General features: G+C 46.6%; 1 protein-coding gene, 1 long non-coding RNA gene and 1 other non-coding gene across 9 annotated transcripts; 1 reads left to right on the top strand and 2 right to left on the bottom strand.

The window, feature by feature from the left end:
- Positions 1–3,545: 3,545 nt before the first annotated feature.
- Positions 3,546–6,980, bottom strand: LOC146335609 (uncharacterized). Its single transcript, XR_014785921.1, has 5 exons — positions 6,940–6,980; positions 5,474–5,561; positions 5,202–5,263; positions 3,990–4,128; positions 3,546–3,870 (listed from the first exon to the last, which is right to left on the bottom strand). It is a non-coding gene; the product is annotated as an uncharacterized LOC146335609 (long non-coding RNA).
- LOC146335610 (small nucleolar RNA SNORD49) lies at positions 5,742–5,812 on the bottom strand. Its single transcript, XR_014785982.1, has one exon. It is a non-coding gene; the product is annotated as a small nucleolar RNA SNORD49 (small nucleolar RNA).
- A 394-nt stretch (positions 6,981–7,374) lies between the features above and the next one.
- On the top strand, positions 7,375–15,946 carry SNRPB2 (small nuclear ribonucleoprotein polypeptide B2). 7 transcript variants are annotated; one of them, XM_084821074.1, is made up of 7 exons: positions 7,375–7,405; positions 8,910–8,996; positions 10,948–11,120; positions 12,574–12,714; positions 13,455–13,505; positions 14,321–14,409; positions 15,459–15,946. In XM_084821074.1, the coding sequence occupies exons 2-7, from the start codon at positions 8,933–8,935 to the stop codon at positions 15,616–15,618; spliced, it is 678 nt and encodes a 225-aa protein (XP_084677200.1). In that variant the 5' UTR covers positions 7,375–7,405; positions 8,910–8,932; the 3' UTR covers positions 15,619–15,946. The 7 variants fall into 7 exon arrangements, with proteins under 7 accessions (XP_084677200.1, XP_084677207.1, XP_084677204.1 ...); XM_084821081.1 differs by having other exon boundaries at positions 7,375–7,627; XM_084821078.1 differs by having other exon boundaries at positions 7,375–7,704.
- The last annotated feature ends 1,061 nt before the right edge of the window (positions 15,947–17,007 follow it).

The following is a 17,007-nucleotide window of genomic DNA, read 5'->3' as shown; positions in this document are numbered from 1 at the left end:
TAAACTGGATCGTGGGCGACAACTACACCAGTCTGTTGACCGTGGTGACAAAATAAAATAATGGAACACATTCCCATTCATGCTCTCCTTGTGAGCTTTCGAGAGGCATCATCCGGCCATACCCTGTTGGAAGCAGAATACTGGAGGAGATGGATGCCCGGTTTAATCCAGCGAGGCAACGATCCAGGTTAAGGATCCTTAGGGAAGGGCATGAACATGAACTGCCAATATTGTATGGCCTTTGTGCAGATCTGGGGTACGATTACGCTTGGGCTGCAGCTCCAGTTGGGCCCATCTCTCCAAAAGGAGATTGCAGAGCTGCAAAAAGGTCAAAAAGGGGCAACCAAACTGATCAGGGGACTGGAGCAACTCCCCAAGGAGGGAAAGTAACGACTTTGGGGCTTTTTAGCTTTGAAAGAAAAACAGTAAGGGGAACTGTTTAGCTTAGAAAAAGGGTGAGTAAGGGGAGACGTGATAAGAGGTGTACAAAATTATGCCTGGTGTGGAGAAAGTGGAGAGGGGGATGTTTTTCTTCCTGGCTTGCAATACTTGAACTCAAAGGGATCATCCCATGAAGCTAATTGCTGGGAGCTTCAGGACAGAGAAAAGGAACGGCTGCTTCACACAGGCAGAGTTAACTCTGGAATTTGCTACCACAAGACATAGTGATGGCCACCAATTTTGAACGGCTTGAAAAGGGGATTGGACAGATACCTGGAGAAGGCTATCAATGGCTACTAGTCCTGATGGCAATATGCTACATCCAGTATTAGAGGCAGTATGCCTATGTGCATCAGTCACTTAAGAACACAGGTGGGAGGGTGCTGTTGCATTCATGTCCTATTAGTGACCTTCCCACTTGGGCATCTAGTTGGCCACTGTGAGAACAGAATACTGGACTAGATAGGCCTTTTGGTATGATTCAGCTGGGCTCTTGTTATGTTTTGTTTATAGCCTTGTTTATCCAAATGAATATGGTAAATGCTGAATCATCCAGTTTGGGGCTAAAGAAGAGTACTGTTTATATCGAATTAATTTGGATCATGGTGCGTGCAGACTGTGATTTTACTGCAGTTGTGACTTTGGGTAGTGCGTTCAAGACTTCCCTTTCGGATGTCTCTCCAGGTCTTGTCCACTGAAGCACCAGTCTTTGCTGTCAATGGCTGCTAGTCCAGATGGCGATATGCTACCTCCTTGATCACAGGCAGTATGCCTGTGCACACCAGTTGCTGGGGGACATGGGCAGGAGGGTGCTGTTGCACTCCTGTCCTGCTTGTGGGTTTCCCATGGGCAGCTGGTTGGCAGCCACTATGTGATCAGAATGCTGAACAAAATGCATCCCCTAAGGCTTAGCTATTGGCCGCAAGAGCTGTATGCTATAGAATGCTATTTTGAACCCTCCCCCTTTTCCTTCAGCCCTGCCCACCCCTGGACTGCAGCCCCCCAAAGGCTCTCCAAAATTGAATTCTGCCTTTGGGCTGAGAGCCCTTATCCCCACTGTAGACAAAAGGATGCATTTTCTTCACCAGCCTTCAACTTGTGCTGGTTCCAATCTTGTGTATGCTCTTGTAAAGAAACTACATTGGCATAACTGCTCAAAAAACAAATGAACACCTCGGTAATATTCACAATAGAACAGGTGCCCCATTACTAGGTCACTTTCAGGAATGGATATAGCCAGCTAAAAGATTTTGCCTTTCGGGTCACAGAAAAGCTAAACATATCTAATTACGGGCTTTCACTGCAAAGGGAAATATTTCTCTGGCATGACAGTTTGTCACTTCTTGGGTTGAATAAAGACACAGATCAGGGGTGCAGAACCTCCAGCACTCCTGGGGTTCTCAGATGGCCACATACCCTTTCCCTCAACCACCAGTCATTTGGGGGCTTTGCAACCCCCCAACTTCTAACGGGTTGAAATGCCTTTAAGGCTGTTACTTGTGAGAACTTTTCTGGGATGTTTGTCTCACTGCTTTTTGCCTTTGCCTCCCCCCGAATGTGCCACCCGCCCTAGAACGTCTTTGAAATTTAATTCAGCCCTCAAGCTGAAAGTAGTTCTACGCCAGGTATAGATGATTTACCTGTGAGGTAATCGGTATTTGTTGAATACAGACACATCTTAGAACAGGTACACATCATCCCTGGTGTGTGCAGCCTTTACCCTTGCCACGTTACTTGAGAAAAATGTTACCTGTCAAAAAAAATCAACCCTATACTCCTATTATTTGTGACAAATTTCAATCACATCTTTTCATCGAACTACATTGTCACCTATAGATTAAGAACTATGCAAGGTAGTTATTACATTTCTAATCTGCCCAATAACTATTGTTCTCTGGGCAGACAGCACATCACTTCACGCAGTGTCCCTTATTGTGTGAGAAAAAGTTCCCAAAACACTTTTTATAAGCAGGGACGTAAGGGGCTTTTTCACCCAAGGACCTTTCACTGGGGGATTATGGGTGTTATAGCCCCATGTGTTCATCTGGAAAGCACCAGGTTGGAAAAGCCTCACATTATGTCACAGCATAACTCCGCGATAACTGCTTTCTAGTGGGGGAAATTCTGGATACTGTTTAGATCCAAACTAAAGCCCTACTTAGAGTAAAAAAAAGGTAAAGGTGTCCCCAACCAGTCGTGTCCAACTCTAGGGTGCGGTGCTCATCCCCGTTTCTAAGCCGAAGAGCCAGTGCTGTCTGAAGATGCTTCCGTGGTCATGTGGCCGGCATGACTGAACACCGAGGTGCGCAGAACGCTGTTACCTTTCCCGCCGAGGCGGTACCTATTTATCTACTTGCAATTTCTTGCTTTCAAACTGCTAGGTTGGCAGAAGCTGGGACTGAAGACGGGAGCTCACTCCATCACGCGGCACTCGGGTCTCGAACTGCTGCCCTTCCAGTCTGCAGTTCAGCGTCTTAACCACTAAGCCAACGCGGTCCCCTACAGACCCATTGAAATGAACGGGGCTTAAGTTAGTCACGACCAACCTAATTCCCATTAATTTCAATGTGTCTAAGAAAGACTAAGTAGGTCTCCACAGTAGAGTAGCTGCCAGACCAGCAAAATCTGCAAGGGGGCACAGAAGCGTGTTCATGCAGACACGTGATGTTGTGGAAAGCAGAGCCGGGGCATTGACTAACTTGGGAGGGGGGCGGAGTCTTACAGACTTCAGATTTCTCTGCCTTCTTCAGTGACATGTGACAGCAGCCAAAATTCAATAATTTCCTTATGTAATCTAGAGAGCAGTTATGCTATCAGAGTGTTATGTTTATAACTGCAAGGATCCTCATAGCAAAAGCTTAGCAAACATGCATACCATGAATAAAGTATCAAGTTATAAATTGCTATGGGAGGGAAAAAAGAGCTCTATCCAGACTTCCCCAAAAGATTGGATACTGTTTATCAATTATCGGATGAAGTTGCAATCAGGCAATGCAGTAGCTATAGATAAAACTATGTGTGTGTTAAGGTGAAGTATTGTAATCATCTTGGACAATCATATTGGGAATTAAACAAAAACTTAAATGATGAAAGTGACACATTCACAATGAACAGAGTTTTAATTTAATTAAGTTTCACAGCTGGTATGGACATGAGGCTACATACCAACAGACACGATTGCCTATATAACTAGTACACATTCCAAAACTGTTTTCTATTCTTTGCCCTTCAGTTATGGAGGCACAGAGCAACTATTGTTTTTTCTCTCTCCTTGAGGTGGTGTTCCCTTTTTTCCTTGTTTACAAATACTCATAAGTAATGGATAAACAGGCTGCATCTAAAGATTTCCAGGCAGTGTATACTTGGTTTACTTCCAAAAAGGGACAAAAGATCTCTCTGGATCTGCTGGAGGCATCATCTGGCACAAGCCTAAAAGAAATGATAAAATTCACATGTAAATGCGTTGTGCCACAAACTCTTCATTCACGACTAGCCCAGACCTGCGGAGAATCCCAGGGCGAGGATACATAAAGGGTAGAAACACATACTGCCTCCCGAGACGCCTCCAGGAACAGTGCTCAGCTTTTCCGCTCTTGGAAATCCACCGCCCTCAGTTCTCAACTCTGCTGCCACGCAGAGCTATTATTGAAGCTGCCCCTCCACAGTTGCTTGCTCTCAAGATGTTCTCTATGAATAACAAACCAGGAGAGCTAGTGTTCAGCTGAGAAAGAGGGGTTTTTGAAGCAACAGAAAAGACACACCTAGGGGCCTCAAGGCAAGTCTCCCCATCTGCATTTGCTACTCATACGAAGCCATCTTATACTAATTCAGACCTTTGGCCCATCTAGCCCAGTACTGTCAACACTGGCACAGTGGCTCTCTGGAGTTTCAGGCAGGAGTTTTTCCAGCCCTATCTGGAGATGCTGGGGATCAAACCTTTCTGCAAGCAAAGCAGAGGCTCTACCACTGAGCTATGGTGCTACTTATTCTTATAGAAGGAGATAAAAGTGGTACTTCCCAGATCATAGAGTCTGCAAGGTGGGACACAGCAAATGCAAGACTGGCCTCCGAGGCTTTGATCTCTACTCTGCATGGGGTCAAATGGGTAAGTACACAGGGCAGGGGATTTCAAGTAGTGGCAACCAAGTCTTTGGAAAATCCCCACCTTTTGAGAGCCTCTGGGCCCTTTCTCAACTTCAGGCATCCATTGAGACCTATTTAACTCACTGCATTGCATTACTTTGAATATCTGCTTTGCTGCATTAAATACTGATTATTTTGTTGCAATTTTTCTTCTTCAGCCATTCTAATGTTCTCGCATAGAAAGGCAGGGCAAAAACACTGGTTTCAGAGATGCAAGAAGCGTGGGGCTTTCAAGAGACCAGGTGCATGCAGCCCCACCCTTGCCATAACTCAGGAGCAGCAAAACCCACGAGTTTTCCTATCCAGAAGCCTGCAGGCAGTCTGATTTTGCTTTTTAAAAAGCTGTGTGCTCCCCATGCACCTTATTTTTAAGGAAAATCATTTTTTGGCCACCCCCCCACTGAATTTCAGCAGCAGTGTCAGCGGTACACTGTCCCCAGCATGTTCCAGGGGTAGGGGAAATTTGCCCCCCACCCCTCCCAGAATTTGCCCACTTCAAAGAGATAGATCCTGCTGTTTTAACTCCTGCTCTGGAAAAAATGAATGTTGCCAACCACATCAAAATAAGCCAAGGATAAAGGGGACCCCTCCCCCCACAAAATTCTTGAAAGCCTTACCACATCCTTCCAGGCAGTGCCATGATCACGGCTGCTCATCTAGGGAAGACTGCATCCGCTCCCTGCAAGGGAATGAAAATGCCTATTAGTAGAGGCAGTGGGGGGGAAAGCAGTTCCTCCCCCTTCAGGGGTGGTGTGGGGCTGTAGGCTGGTCAGAAAAAACCTTCTCAACAGCAAGAGTCTGACGGTAATTCCAGCTTAGTTGAGGTTTTGTTTCATCACGGTGAGCCCTCATTACATCACTGTTCAATTTCAGCAGTTTGCAGGCTTACCCTTTGGCTCGCTCAATGGCCGGCCTGGTCCCCAGCATGGACAGGGAAGGCAGCTGAGGTCAGGCTCCATCCAGCAAAGACAGCACACCTGCAACACAGGGAGGCGAGACAGGAGATCGGAAAATAGTAGTGAAACTTGCTCTATGAAGAGGGAACCTCTGGTTCACAGTTGACGCCAGGGCCTGTCCCCACCAGGGCAGATATAAGAGCAACCGGGTCCCTCCAGATGTTTTGAGCCACTCCCGAGGAAAACGGAAGGAGCATCCGCGGTCAGCCGGAGAGAGGCTCTCGTCAGTTCTCGCATCTGACGGCACTTCCTATCTCAGAATCATCATCCCGCGGGGTTGACAAGAAAGATCTCAGCTGCCCCCACAACAAGTGCCGCATCATCCCCCCTCCCCAAAATGAAAGAGGACCAGGCAAAGAGGGGCGACTACGAACAACTCCCTACTAAGCCAAAGGCCACTTTCAGCCAGGGGAAAAAAGGTCTGTCCCCAACTTGCAAAAACCACTGTGCACCACCACCCCAACCACCTCTTTTAAAGCAGTGGAAAGTAACTGGTGGCCCTCTGCTTTTTTTTGCCTACAACTCCTATTATCTCACACCACTGGCTAGACTGGGTAGAACTGATGGGAATTGTGGGCCAAAACATGTGGAGGACTACAATTTGCCCACCCCTGGTCTAAATATTATTGGCATAGCAGGACTAAGAACTCCCTGCGTCCACTACATTACTAGTCAGAAAGATGATTTTGCTGCTTACAAACGGTTACAAGGGCCAGTGGCTTGGAGAAAACACCACAGAGCCTTCAAAATGGCCCTACAACTCCCAAACCCTGAAAATCCATCATGAACAGACTCCTGTTCTACGCTACAGGACCGGCTATCGGTGTACATGACCGACTACAGCGTTCTCCAAACTGGAGCCCTCTAGGTGTGTTGTGCTATGTTGGGGACGATAGAGGTTGTAGCCCCAACACACCCACAGAGCCCCAGGAGCTGGCCGTAATTCTGATGCCCCTGTGGCGGACGCTAATTCAGGCTTCCGGTGCGCACTGCGTTCCTCGCCGTTGGAGGTCGTTTGGCCACGGGGTTGACTAGGGAAAAAGTCCCGGCGGAGTCACCATTTGTTGCACAAATGTGCCTAAGCTCGTTCCCTCTGTGTTCTATCGCAGCCTTTTCCCCAATCAGGGGTCCTGCAGGGGTGTTTGTCTAGCAGCCCCATCACCGCCCAGCCGCTGGGGGATGATGGGACCTGTAGACCAACACCCCCGATTGGGGAAAAGGCTTGTTTACTGGGTCCCGACCAATGGTCATTTTAGCTGGGGATAATGGTTCCTGCAGTCCGAAACGCCTGGCGGACGAGGCCGCAGCAAACAGGTTACTTCCCCCTACCCAGCCCAGAACCCCATCCCCTCAAGGCCTTCACTACCGCTCCGAAACGTAACCCCCCCACACACCTTACCAGGAAACGCTCCTAACACAGGGACAGAGAACACTAGAGAGAAAGAACACGCCGCCAGCACGGTCCCTTTTATACACATGGGACGTACCATGCCGCGGGCGGGAAGGGGAGACGGGAAAGGAATTGGCTGCTGATTGGCTATGATGTACCATGTGACGGATTGGAAGAGGGCGGGAAGGGAAGGCGGCTGCTGATTGGCTAGAGCGTGCCATGTGACATATGGGGCGGGAAATAAGTGGCCAGTGATTGGTTCAGATATACCATGTGACGGATTGGAAGAGGGCGGGAAGGGAAGACGGCTGCTGATTGGCTAGAGCGTACCATGTGACATATGGGGCGGGAAATAAATGTGGCCGGTGATTGGTTCAGGTGTACCATGAGACGGATTGGAGAGGAAGGCAGGAAAAGGAAGTGACGCCATCTTGGACGGTCCACGCAGGCGCTTTGAAAAACCAGCCTAGCTGGGGTGAGTGAATTCTTCGGGTGGTTGCCCTGCGGCTCGCGCCTCGCGCCGGCCCGCTCCCCCGGCCCTGCGGCTCGCGCCTCGCGCCTCGCGCCGGCCCGCTCCCCCGGCCCTGCGGCTCGCGCCTCGCGCCGGCCCGCTCCCCTCGCGGGTCCAGCGGCGGCTCACGGCCCCTCCACCAAAAAGGCCCCGCTACCGCCGGTGTTCAGCTACGGGCAATAACAGGTTCTGGCGCCCTGTCCGCCATCTTTGTTTCAGGAGAGATCAGCCCGTTAAGCACGATCGTCTCCCTCATTGGACAGGTATCCCAGCCGCGCCTTGCCTCAGCTTCTGATTGGTCAGAGGCAAGGCGCGAGAGGGCTTCCCATTGGACCCTGCAGCTGTTACGACAGCAGTGATTGTAGGAGAAGGCGGAAGTGTAAGAAATGTATACACTGGTAGCGGGCCCCTCGAGGTGGTGTTCCCTCCCCGACTCTCCCGCTCTTCTGCGGCCGGGCCCCCGGGAGGGCTGCACCGCGGGAGGCTCCTCCCCGGCCGGGCTGCTCCCCCCTCCAGCCTCCCCCTTGGCGGGGCTCCGTCCTCCGGTTTCTCGCCCCTTCTCCAGCCTCCGCAAGAATGGTGCCCGCCAGATGTGTTGTCACATGGCTGGGGGAGGCTGGGAGTTGTAGTCTAACGCATCTGGCGGGCACCGGGTTGGTTTGCGGGGCCTCTCTTTTCCATTTCTCTCCGCCTCTAGCCTCCGTTGCTGGACTTCTCGCTGGTTATTACTGTTATTTCTATTTCTACTATTTCTACAACTCTTATTATTTCCATTGTAATATTTCTTCAACTACAGTTACTCCGCGACTATTACTATTATTGTTATTACCTGCAGTACTAGTATTACTATTGGTATTATTTCTACCATTGTTACCATTATTACTTGTACTATTACTTCTGTTATTGTTTCTACTGCTCCTATTATTGTTTCTACTATTGATTATGTTATTGTTATTTCTACTTGTCCTATTGTTGTTGTTACTTTGATTGCTATTAATTCTAGCATTAAATTAAAACGTGCAGTGCCACTATGATAGTCACAGTGACTTTTAACTGAAAACTTGTTGCATCTTTTTGAAAGGAGCTGTTGTAATTTAGCAGTTAGAGAATTGGCAGTTAAATTAGGGCAGCCTTTCCCAACCTGGTGCCCTTTAGTTGTTTTGAACCACTCCTTCTGGTATTTCTAACCATTGGTTATGCTGGCTGGGGCTGATGGGAGTGGAAGCCCAAAACATCTAGAGGGCTACAAGTTGGGGAAAGCTGGGCTAGGGAGACATGGGTTCCAAATGTTGCTGACCGCCATAAAGCTGAATGGCAGCCTGGCTTGGGTCAGTCGCCATTTCTCAGGTTCACCTGCTTCACAGTGCAGTAGTGCAGATAAAATGGTAAACCCTCAGACAAGGTGCTACACTTTTCTTGGAGGAAGGATGGAGTGCATGTGTGCTGAACACAGTATCTTGTTTTTCAGGTCAGCCTGTTGGAAGTTAGAAGATGGATATCCGACCGAACCACACGCTTTACATCAATAATGTAAATGATAAAATCAAAAAGGAAGGTATGAAAATAAATCAAGGCATTTGTTGTAGTTTATTCTGGTGACTTGGGCTAAGAAATGGCAGTTCTGTAGAAACATGAGCCATTCCTCATATGAGAGAATTGGTTTTTAGCCGATTTTGTATTTGGCTTTTTCTGATCCAAATGCAAAAATAACAGGGTTGTGCTAAATAAGATGCTAACAGTTAGCTGGTGTCCTTTGGGCTGGAATCCTGTGCATACTTACCTGGGAGTAAATCCTTTTGGACTCAGACTTGCTCCTGAGTAGAAATGTGTAGGGTTGCGCTATTAGTTGCCTGCAGGCCGTTACTCCCAACTTGATCTTTAAAATCTCTGTTGGAGCAGGTGAGGTAAAGCATTAGCAAGGCAGGTGATGGGTTCATCTCTAATCCCCATTTTAAACCACTGTGGTACCTTGCATCTATTTTTTTTCTGAGGGAAATATATAACACGGTACCCAGTAGATGGGGCCGCGGTGGCTTAGTGGTTAAGACGCTGAACTGCAGACTGGAAGGTCGGCAGGTCGGCAGTTCGAGACCCGAGTACTGCGTGACGGAGTGAGCTCCCGTCTTCAGTCCCAGCTTCTGCCAACCTAGCAGTTCGAAAGCAAGAAATTGCAAGTAGATAAATAGGTACCGCCTCGGTGGGAAAGGTAACAGTGTTCCGTGCACCTCGGTGTTCAGTCATGCCGGCCACATGACCACGGAAGCGTCTTCAGACAGCGCTGGCTCTTCGGCTTAGAAACAGGGATGAGCACCGCACCCTAGAGTCGGACATGACTGGTTGGGGACACCTTTACCTTTTTACCCCATCGATACTACTTTAAAAGTTTCTAGCAAGCTGGTCACAACCGCATTTGCTCTAGGGTGGTAAATAATGATTTTCTCCAAATAATAGAATGGTGTTGCAAGTAGAATAACTGTAGCAAGGGATAAAATAGCCAGTCAGAGAAACAGCAAAGTAAATTTCCATAATAAAACAAATTGCTGTAAATAGGTAACACTTCAAAAAATTTAGGGTAACTGAGGAGATAATAGCACCATGGGTTGGATCTGGCTTTTCTAATTGTCTGTGGTAATGTCCCCTGAATTCTGCTCAGAATTATCCTGTCAATGAAAAGATGTGTGTGTGGGGGGAGTTGGAGTATTTGTGTCAGTTTTCACTGATATCCCCCTCTCCCTACAACTCGCAGCACCACCTCCAGAGGCTCCCCCAACTTTCCAGCACAGATGTGATCGGGGAGGTTGCGGGGTGAATCCCATTTCACCAGTGGAATTTCTCTGCTGGATCACAAGCCTTCCACTTACGGGAGGAGTTCTTCCGCCTGTGGGAGGCACTTTCTGCATCCATACCCTATACACCTGGCATGTTGTATCTTCTAGCTGTGGAATATCCGTGGGCACCAATGTGCCTGCAGAAATGCCTCTTGGTGCCTGCCAGGCTCCCCACCCCTCCTGATTTTTACTTTATTTCCTAAGATTTTTGCGGTAATTTTTTAACCAGGAGGCTGGCATGCTGCAAAGCAAAGTGCTGCCCTCCAGCACCATCTTAATTGGGGCTCAAAACAGTGTTTTTTTGTTTTGGAGCTCAGATCCCACTGCTGCCTTATACTTAGGTTCCTGGGCAAGTTACTTTTCTTTTGGTCTCACCAGTTTGCCTTCCAGGAAATGGGCGTTTTATGACCAGCCATGCCCACCGTGGCAGCCATTTTATGAATGGGCAAGCCCCTCACGGCAGCTATTTTTGAGAGCAGCCACACAGTGCTCAAAATTCCAGATGTGCCCACTGACCCGAAATGCTTGGGAACCCTGTTATGGCTTCTGTGTATATATTTGGGGTGAGAAATGTGACTGAGTTCACTGCCCTGGTGTGAGCCAGTTCATTACCCGATTCAGGCAGAATTAGACACATGGGTACGAGTCATGTAATTCTCCCTTGATATCTCTTCACAGAGCTGAAAAGGTCTTTATATGCGCTGTTTTCTCAGTTTGGCCATGTAGTGGACATAGTGGCTCTAAAGACCATGAAGATGAGGGGACAAGCCTTTGTCATATTTAAAGAACTTGGGTCATCCACCAATGCCCTGAGACAGTTACAAGGGTTCCCATTTTATGGGAAACCAATGGTAAGTCTTAGATGTTTTTGTAAAACATGCTAAGAGCACAGTTACGCAGTCGGGCTCTTGTTGTATTTTCTCTGCCTATAAAAAGAGGAAGCGGGCTGTATCCAATGTTGATCTTAAAGTACACCCATTGAAATGTCTCTTCTCCTGAGGACTTTCAATCTATTCATTATGTTCTTAAACGGCATCCTATATGTAGAAACTCCTTGTAATATCATAACAAGGCCTATACTATCCTACCATATTGCATCATCCACATTGAATGTTTGACACCAAACTTCAAGAAAAATAATTTCCAAGCTAGATTATGGCCGTAATCATATGCATACTTGCCTGGGAGTAATTCCCATTGCATTCACTGGGGCTTATGCCTGAGTAGACATGTGTGGGACTGCATTATAAGTTTATTTTCTTGGTCATCAAAGTACTAGTTTAATGTAACTGTCCAAGTTTTTTCCGTCGTTTGGGATGAAAATATTTGTATAGTCAGTGAGGTGAATTCTATTCACGGTATTTCTAATTCACCTCACTGACTATACAAATAATATTTTCTGAATATTTCAGTAGATGGATGGATGACTTCTAAACACTTCAGGGACATGCTCAAGAATTGAATGAAGTAAACTTCCTAAGATGAGCACTTCTCTAAACTTTGATCTTTAACTAAAAATTGGGTTTTCATGTACATCTTTTAAGGACGTAAGAAGAGCCATGCTGAATCGGGCCAAAATTCATATCTAGTGCAGCATTCTGTCCACACAGTGACCAACCAAGCTGCCTGTGGGAAGCCCACAAGCAGGATACAAGTGCAATAGCGCCTCCTGCTCCTGTTCCTCAGCAACTGGTATATAGAGGCAGAGTTCATTTTTAATTTGTCTAGGTTCCATAATTATTTTGTTCGTTATTTATTATTACATTTATATCCCAGCTTTTTTCCTATTGCAAGGAACCCAAGGCAGCTTACGTGGTCCTCTTCCTCTCCATTCTATCCTCACAACAACCCTGTGAGGTAGGTTAGGCTGAGAGTCAGTGACTGGCCCAAAGTCACCCAGCGAGCCTCATGGCCCAGTGGGTACTAGAACCCGTGTCTTCCCAGTCCAACGCTAATCACTACACCGTGCTGGCTCTCAATGATACAATTTGATAGAGATGTGCTGTGGAAGTATTTTGTGGTTGCTGTTCCCTGTCCTGGCCTCTACACTGTTTTGGTAGGGTGGTAAGCTGGTAGAGATGGGAATATGGTGTTGGAGCTCCTGCTTCTGTAGGGTTGGCATTGCCATCTCTGGTAGTAGGTTTTCCACTGCTGTTCTGCCAGCAGGCTTACAAAAGTGCAATCGATGCAGGCACAAGGGTTCATGACCGCAGTCCAATTCCATCTGTTCCTAGTTTGTTCTTGAGTACCTGGCTGAAACATACAGCATTTTATGTTTAATGTTTAATCTTCTAATTTCAACAGCGCATTCAGTATGCAAAAACAGACTCTGATGTCATTTCTAAAATGCGTGGTACGTTCGCTGATAAAGAGAAGAGGAAAGACAAAAAGAAAACCAAGTCCTTGGAACAGTCTGCTAATAGTGCAAATAAAAAGCCAAATCAGGTAAGATACATTTATTTAAACTCATCTGTCCACATCTAGTTGTAAATGTCACTGGCCAAGGAATAAACCTCTCAAAGTGATGTTTGCCTGTAACATGAACCAATGGCAGGATCGTAAGTGTCGCTTAGCTGTTTTTGGGTGCAATCCTATGCATGTTTAGATAGAAAAATGTCCTACAGCTACCAGTGTTCCTCAGCCAGGCAGGCTAGGGAATGTTGGGAGTTGTCAGACTTTTTTCTGTCTAAATATGCCTAGGATTGCACCCTAGGGAATTCAAGCCTTTAATTCCCTTTGCGGAGCTCTAGGGATTTGTTTTTCTCAAAGCATTTAATGCTGCCTTCCAACTATCTTATCCCTCTAAAAATATTCACTCTTCTTTGCCTATGACAAGAGTGGAGATGTTGGGAGAGGATAATGTGGTAAAGTTCCTCATACATTCTGATGACTTAAGAGCCCATGGTTTGTGGCAATTGATGTGCTTCTGTTTTCCAACTGCAACTGTTTCAAAAACCATCAGTAGCTTATGTCTTATGAAGAACTCCAGATGATAAAGAATGAATGGCTGAGAACTCTCTTTAAAATGTAATCTTATGCCTTGTACTTTAGTTTTTTTAAATCTGAACCTGTTGCAGTACAGCTTCTTTAAGGGCAAGCAAATATATCCAAGCCCTTTTATTGCTGGCTGGCTGGGGCTGGAAGCATGATTTTTTTAAAAAAAAATCTGTTTTTTTCTTTTATAGGGAGCAAACCAGTCAGCAAATGCCCAAGCAAACTCATCACAGAATCAACAGGTACGTCTTGCCATCTCTCTCACTGAAAGAAAACAGATTTGGCTTCTTAGAGCAACATATTTGGCATAAAGATAAATGCATTTCCTTTGATGCAGTATGGCTTTTTCCTACATGACCAACTTCTGTAAATGTTAAACTGGTCAGTTTTATCAGAGTATTGCTATCAAACTGTCCCTCTATTATCAGATGCAAAACAAACCAGGTCCAAAATGTGCAATAAAATTGTATCGTTTTAACTGTGCATCAGTATTTATGTTCTGGTAACTTAAAGATGTCAGCACAGCACAAACTGAATATTTTCTATCAGGGTTTTGACAAGATAACGCTGAGCTGACAAGCAGCTCTTCAGCGCCTAGTATACCAACTACTTGGCCTTTTTGCAGGGCAGGGTGGATGTGGAGTCCATGTTTGTGTAGTAACAGTATACTATCTAAAGCGGCTCTTAACTCAGAAGTCTAGAACATTTCTAGAACAGCCTTCTCCAACCCTGTCCCCTTCAGAAGCCATGCTGCCTGGGGGATGCTGGGAGTTGTAGCCCAATACATCTGGCAGGGACCAGGTTGGGGAAGGCTGTTCTAGGTTATGCTAGGCTCCTTGGCTAACCTAGAAAGCTGTGGGGTGCAGAAACAGCCTGAATTTGCTTATGTCCCTCCCACGTCTGTTCTTTTATCCAATGGAGAATTGGCAGCATTGTGGGATAACGAAACCAAAAAGTGCCAATAGAACCATAGAATCATTGTGAAAGTTCTTAAATGTTAGATCGGATTTGGTTTTGGTACACCATGTCACATTGTTTCCTGCGTCTGTTGGTGCAGGTGCCTGATAATCCACCAAACTACATCCTTTTCCTCAACAATTTGCCAGAAGAGACAAACGAAATGATGTTGTCGATGCTGTTTAATCAGTAAGTTCATCTAGATATGTAAAAAATATTTCCCCTTCTCCAAGGACACTTCATTTGCAGTCCTATGATGTTTACTTGGGAGTGCTTCTCACCAAAATTGGTGGGGCTCGCTACTTAGCAAATCACTTAATTTTTGTGTGCGTGCAGAAACTCTGAAAATGCAGAGAGAATGTCATCTTCTGCCATTAGCAGTGCCTTCCTACATTCTTGATCTTATTGCTTTTGTGCTAGACTGAAAGTGTGGAATTCAGACAGACGACTCCCCATTGTTTATGCTGAAATATGCTGATCCTGTGCAAATATGTATCATGTTTCAGCTGCAATTCTGTATGGCAGCTTTCTGCAGCCTGGTGCCCTCCAGAGGTGGTTGACTACAACCCCACAGTCACCTGTGCTGGCTGGGGATGATGGAAGCTGTAGTCAAAAACCATTTAGAGGCTGCCAGGTTGGGGAAGCCTGCTATACAACTGTGCTTACAGAGTGGGTGGTAGAGACAGAGGAGCCTTCACTGCAGGCCAAAATGGATGAGGGTATGGGCTATGGAAATCCAAGGCTCATTAGATACCCACCTCCTTCTTCCAAACTGCCCCTTGTATGCACTCAAAAGGATAAAAAGTCATAGGGAGCTGTGATTTTAAAGATTGGCCTCCCTAGTTACATTCTAGGTAAATGAATTCAGGTTTTTGGCACTGATGTGAAATAAATTCTGAATTCTCATATAATTTTCTCCATCCTGTGATTTTTCTACTGGATTCTCTCCCCACCATCCCACCCCCTTCATTTGGGGAATTCATGTTTATTCTCTGACTCAAGATAGCTTCTAAAAGCAGACGCATGTGCAGTGGAGCGTTTCCAGATATGTCCCTGGCTCCTTTGGTATGCTTTACTTGGCCAAATCTGCCTGTAGCATTCAATTCCCCCCCGCCCACTATGAATTTTAAGAACTTATTGTTAGAGGATAAGAATACTCCCATAACTTTCAAGTGATAAAGAATAAGGTCTTGTATAAATCTCTCTCTCTCTCTCTCTCTCTCTCTCTCTCTCTCAAGATTCCCTGGTTTCAAAGAAGTGCGTCTGGTCCCTGGCAGACATGACATCGCATTTGTGGAGTTTGAAAATGAAGGACAAGCAGGAGCTGCCCGGGACGCCCTGCAAGGATTTAAAATTACCCCCTCGCATGCCATGAAAATAACTTATGCCAAGAAATGATGGATGTCAGCTAGGGATACTCAAAGGACTTGCTTGGGTTTTTTTTCTTTAAAGTGCCCTGAGGGGGTCACTTTTGTTTTTTATGGACTGAGGTGTGGTTCCTTAGGTTTAAGGAAAAGGCCTTGTATAAAATTGTTGGAGGTCATTCAATAGCCACCTGTAAGAATCCTAAATGCATTCAAGCAATGCCATCTGTTTGTGCTGGCTGTTATCGTGATGTGGGTCCGTCAGTTTTATACACTGTCCCTGGGTTCTTCACAGCATAGTTCTCCTTAAGTAAAGTTGCCTATTCAGGAATAAAGCTGTAATTATTTCTTCAAAGGTGCCATCTCATTGTGTCCAAACTGTTCAGTTTTGTGCACTGAATTCCTGGGAATTGGGCTAATTTCGAATTCATGCTTGCCCCAGGACAAGCGGCACTCCCGGTGACTGATATCCACATTTTAGGCCCCATTCTACAACATTGCAGTAGAGGTTGAATGAGCTGTTGATGCTTTTCCTATGGTCCAAGTGTCCTGCACTGGGAGGTGGCACATCCCGCTTCCCAGATATAACAACAAGCCAAGAGAGACCATCCTGGCTCATCTGTGGGCCAGAGCAGGAGTAGCTGCTTCCCCCTCCATGCCAAAAAAAACCCTCAGCTCTGGCTGTCTTGAGAATGCTGAAGTAAGGCGGGGGGGGGGGGGAAATGGGACCATCCATTGGCCAAAGGAGCAAGAACCACCAATTACTATTCAAGCAGGAGCACCAGCAAGAGAGCCAATGCGGAGTAGTGGTTAAAGTGTTGGACTGGGACTTGGGAAATCCGGGTTCTAATCTCCACTCAGCCATAAAGCTCACTGGGTGACTTTGGGCCAGTCACTAGCTCTTAGCCTAACCGACCTCACAGGGCCATGTGAGCTGCCTTCGGTTCCTTGCGAAGGGGGAAAAAAAGGAGTATAAAAGTAGTAATGAAAAAAGGGAAGATCCGCCTGGGCTGAAGTGTATTTAAATGCCTGCTTGGAGCTCACCACTGTGTTCTGCCCTTGAAAACCTGGTTTCCTTCCTCTTCCTTTTCCCTTCTGTCATAATTCTTGTCATTTTAGTTTGAGCTTTTCCCTCTTGCAAGGAACACAAGGCAGCTTACATGGTCCTCCTCCCCGTTTTTATTCTGTCACAACAACCCTGTGAAGTAGGTTAGGCTGAGAGTCGGAGACTGGCCCAAAATCACCCGGTGAGCTTCATGGCCCAGTGGGGACTCGACCCCAGTCCAAGTCCAACACTTTTAACCACTACACCACACTGGCTCTCACACAGGTATGCCTCTATATACCACTTCCTGGGAGCCTGAGTTGGAGGGTCCAATTGCACTCTGATTGTACCCTTCCCATACAGGCAGCTGGTTGGCCC

This window comes from Heloderma suspectum, chromosome 14, assembly GCF_057233095.1.
Source record: "Heloderma suspectum isolate Gila_16-S chromosome 14, 16-S_ref, whole genome shotgun sequence".
NCBI classification, from domain to species: domain Eukaryota; kingdom Metazoa; phylum Chordata; class Lepidosauria; order Squamata; family Helodermatidae; genus Heloderma; species Heloderma suspectum.
This window is presented reverse-complemented; position numbering and strand designations above follow the sequence as displayed.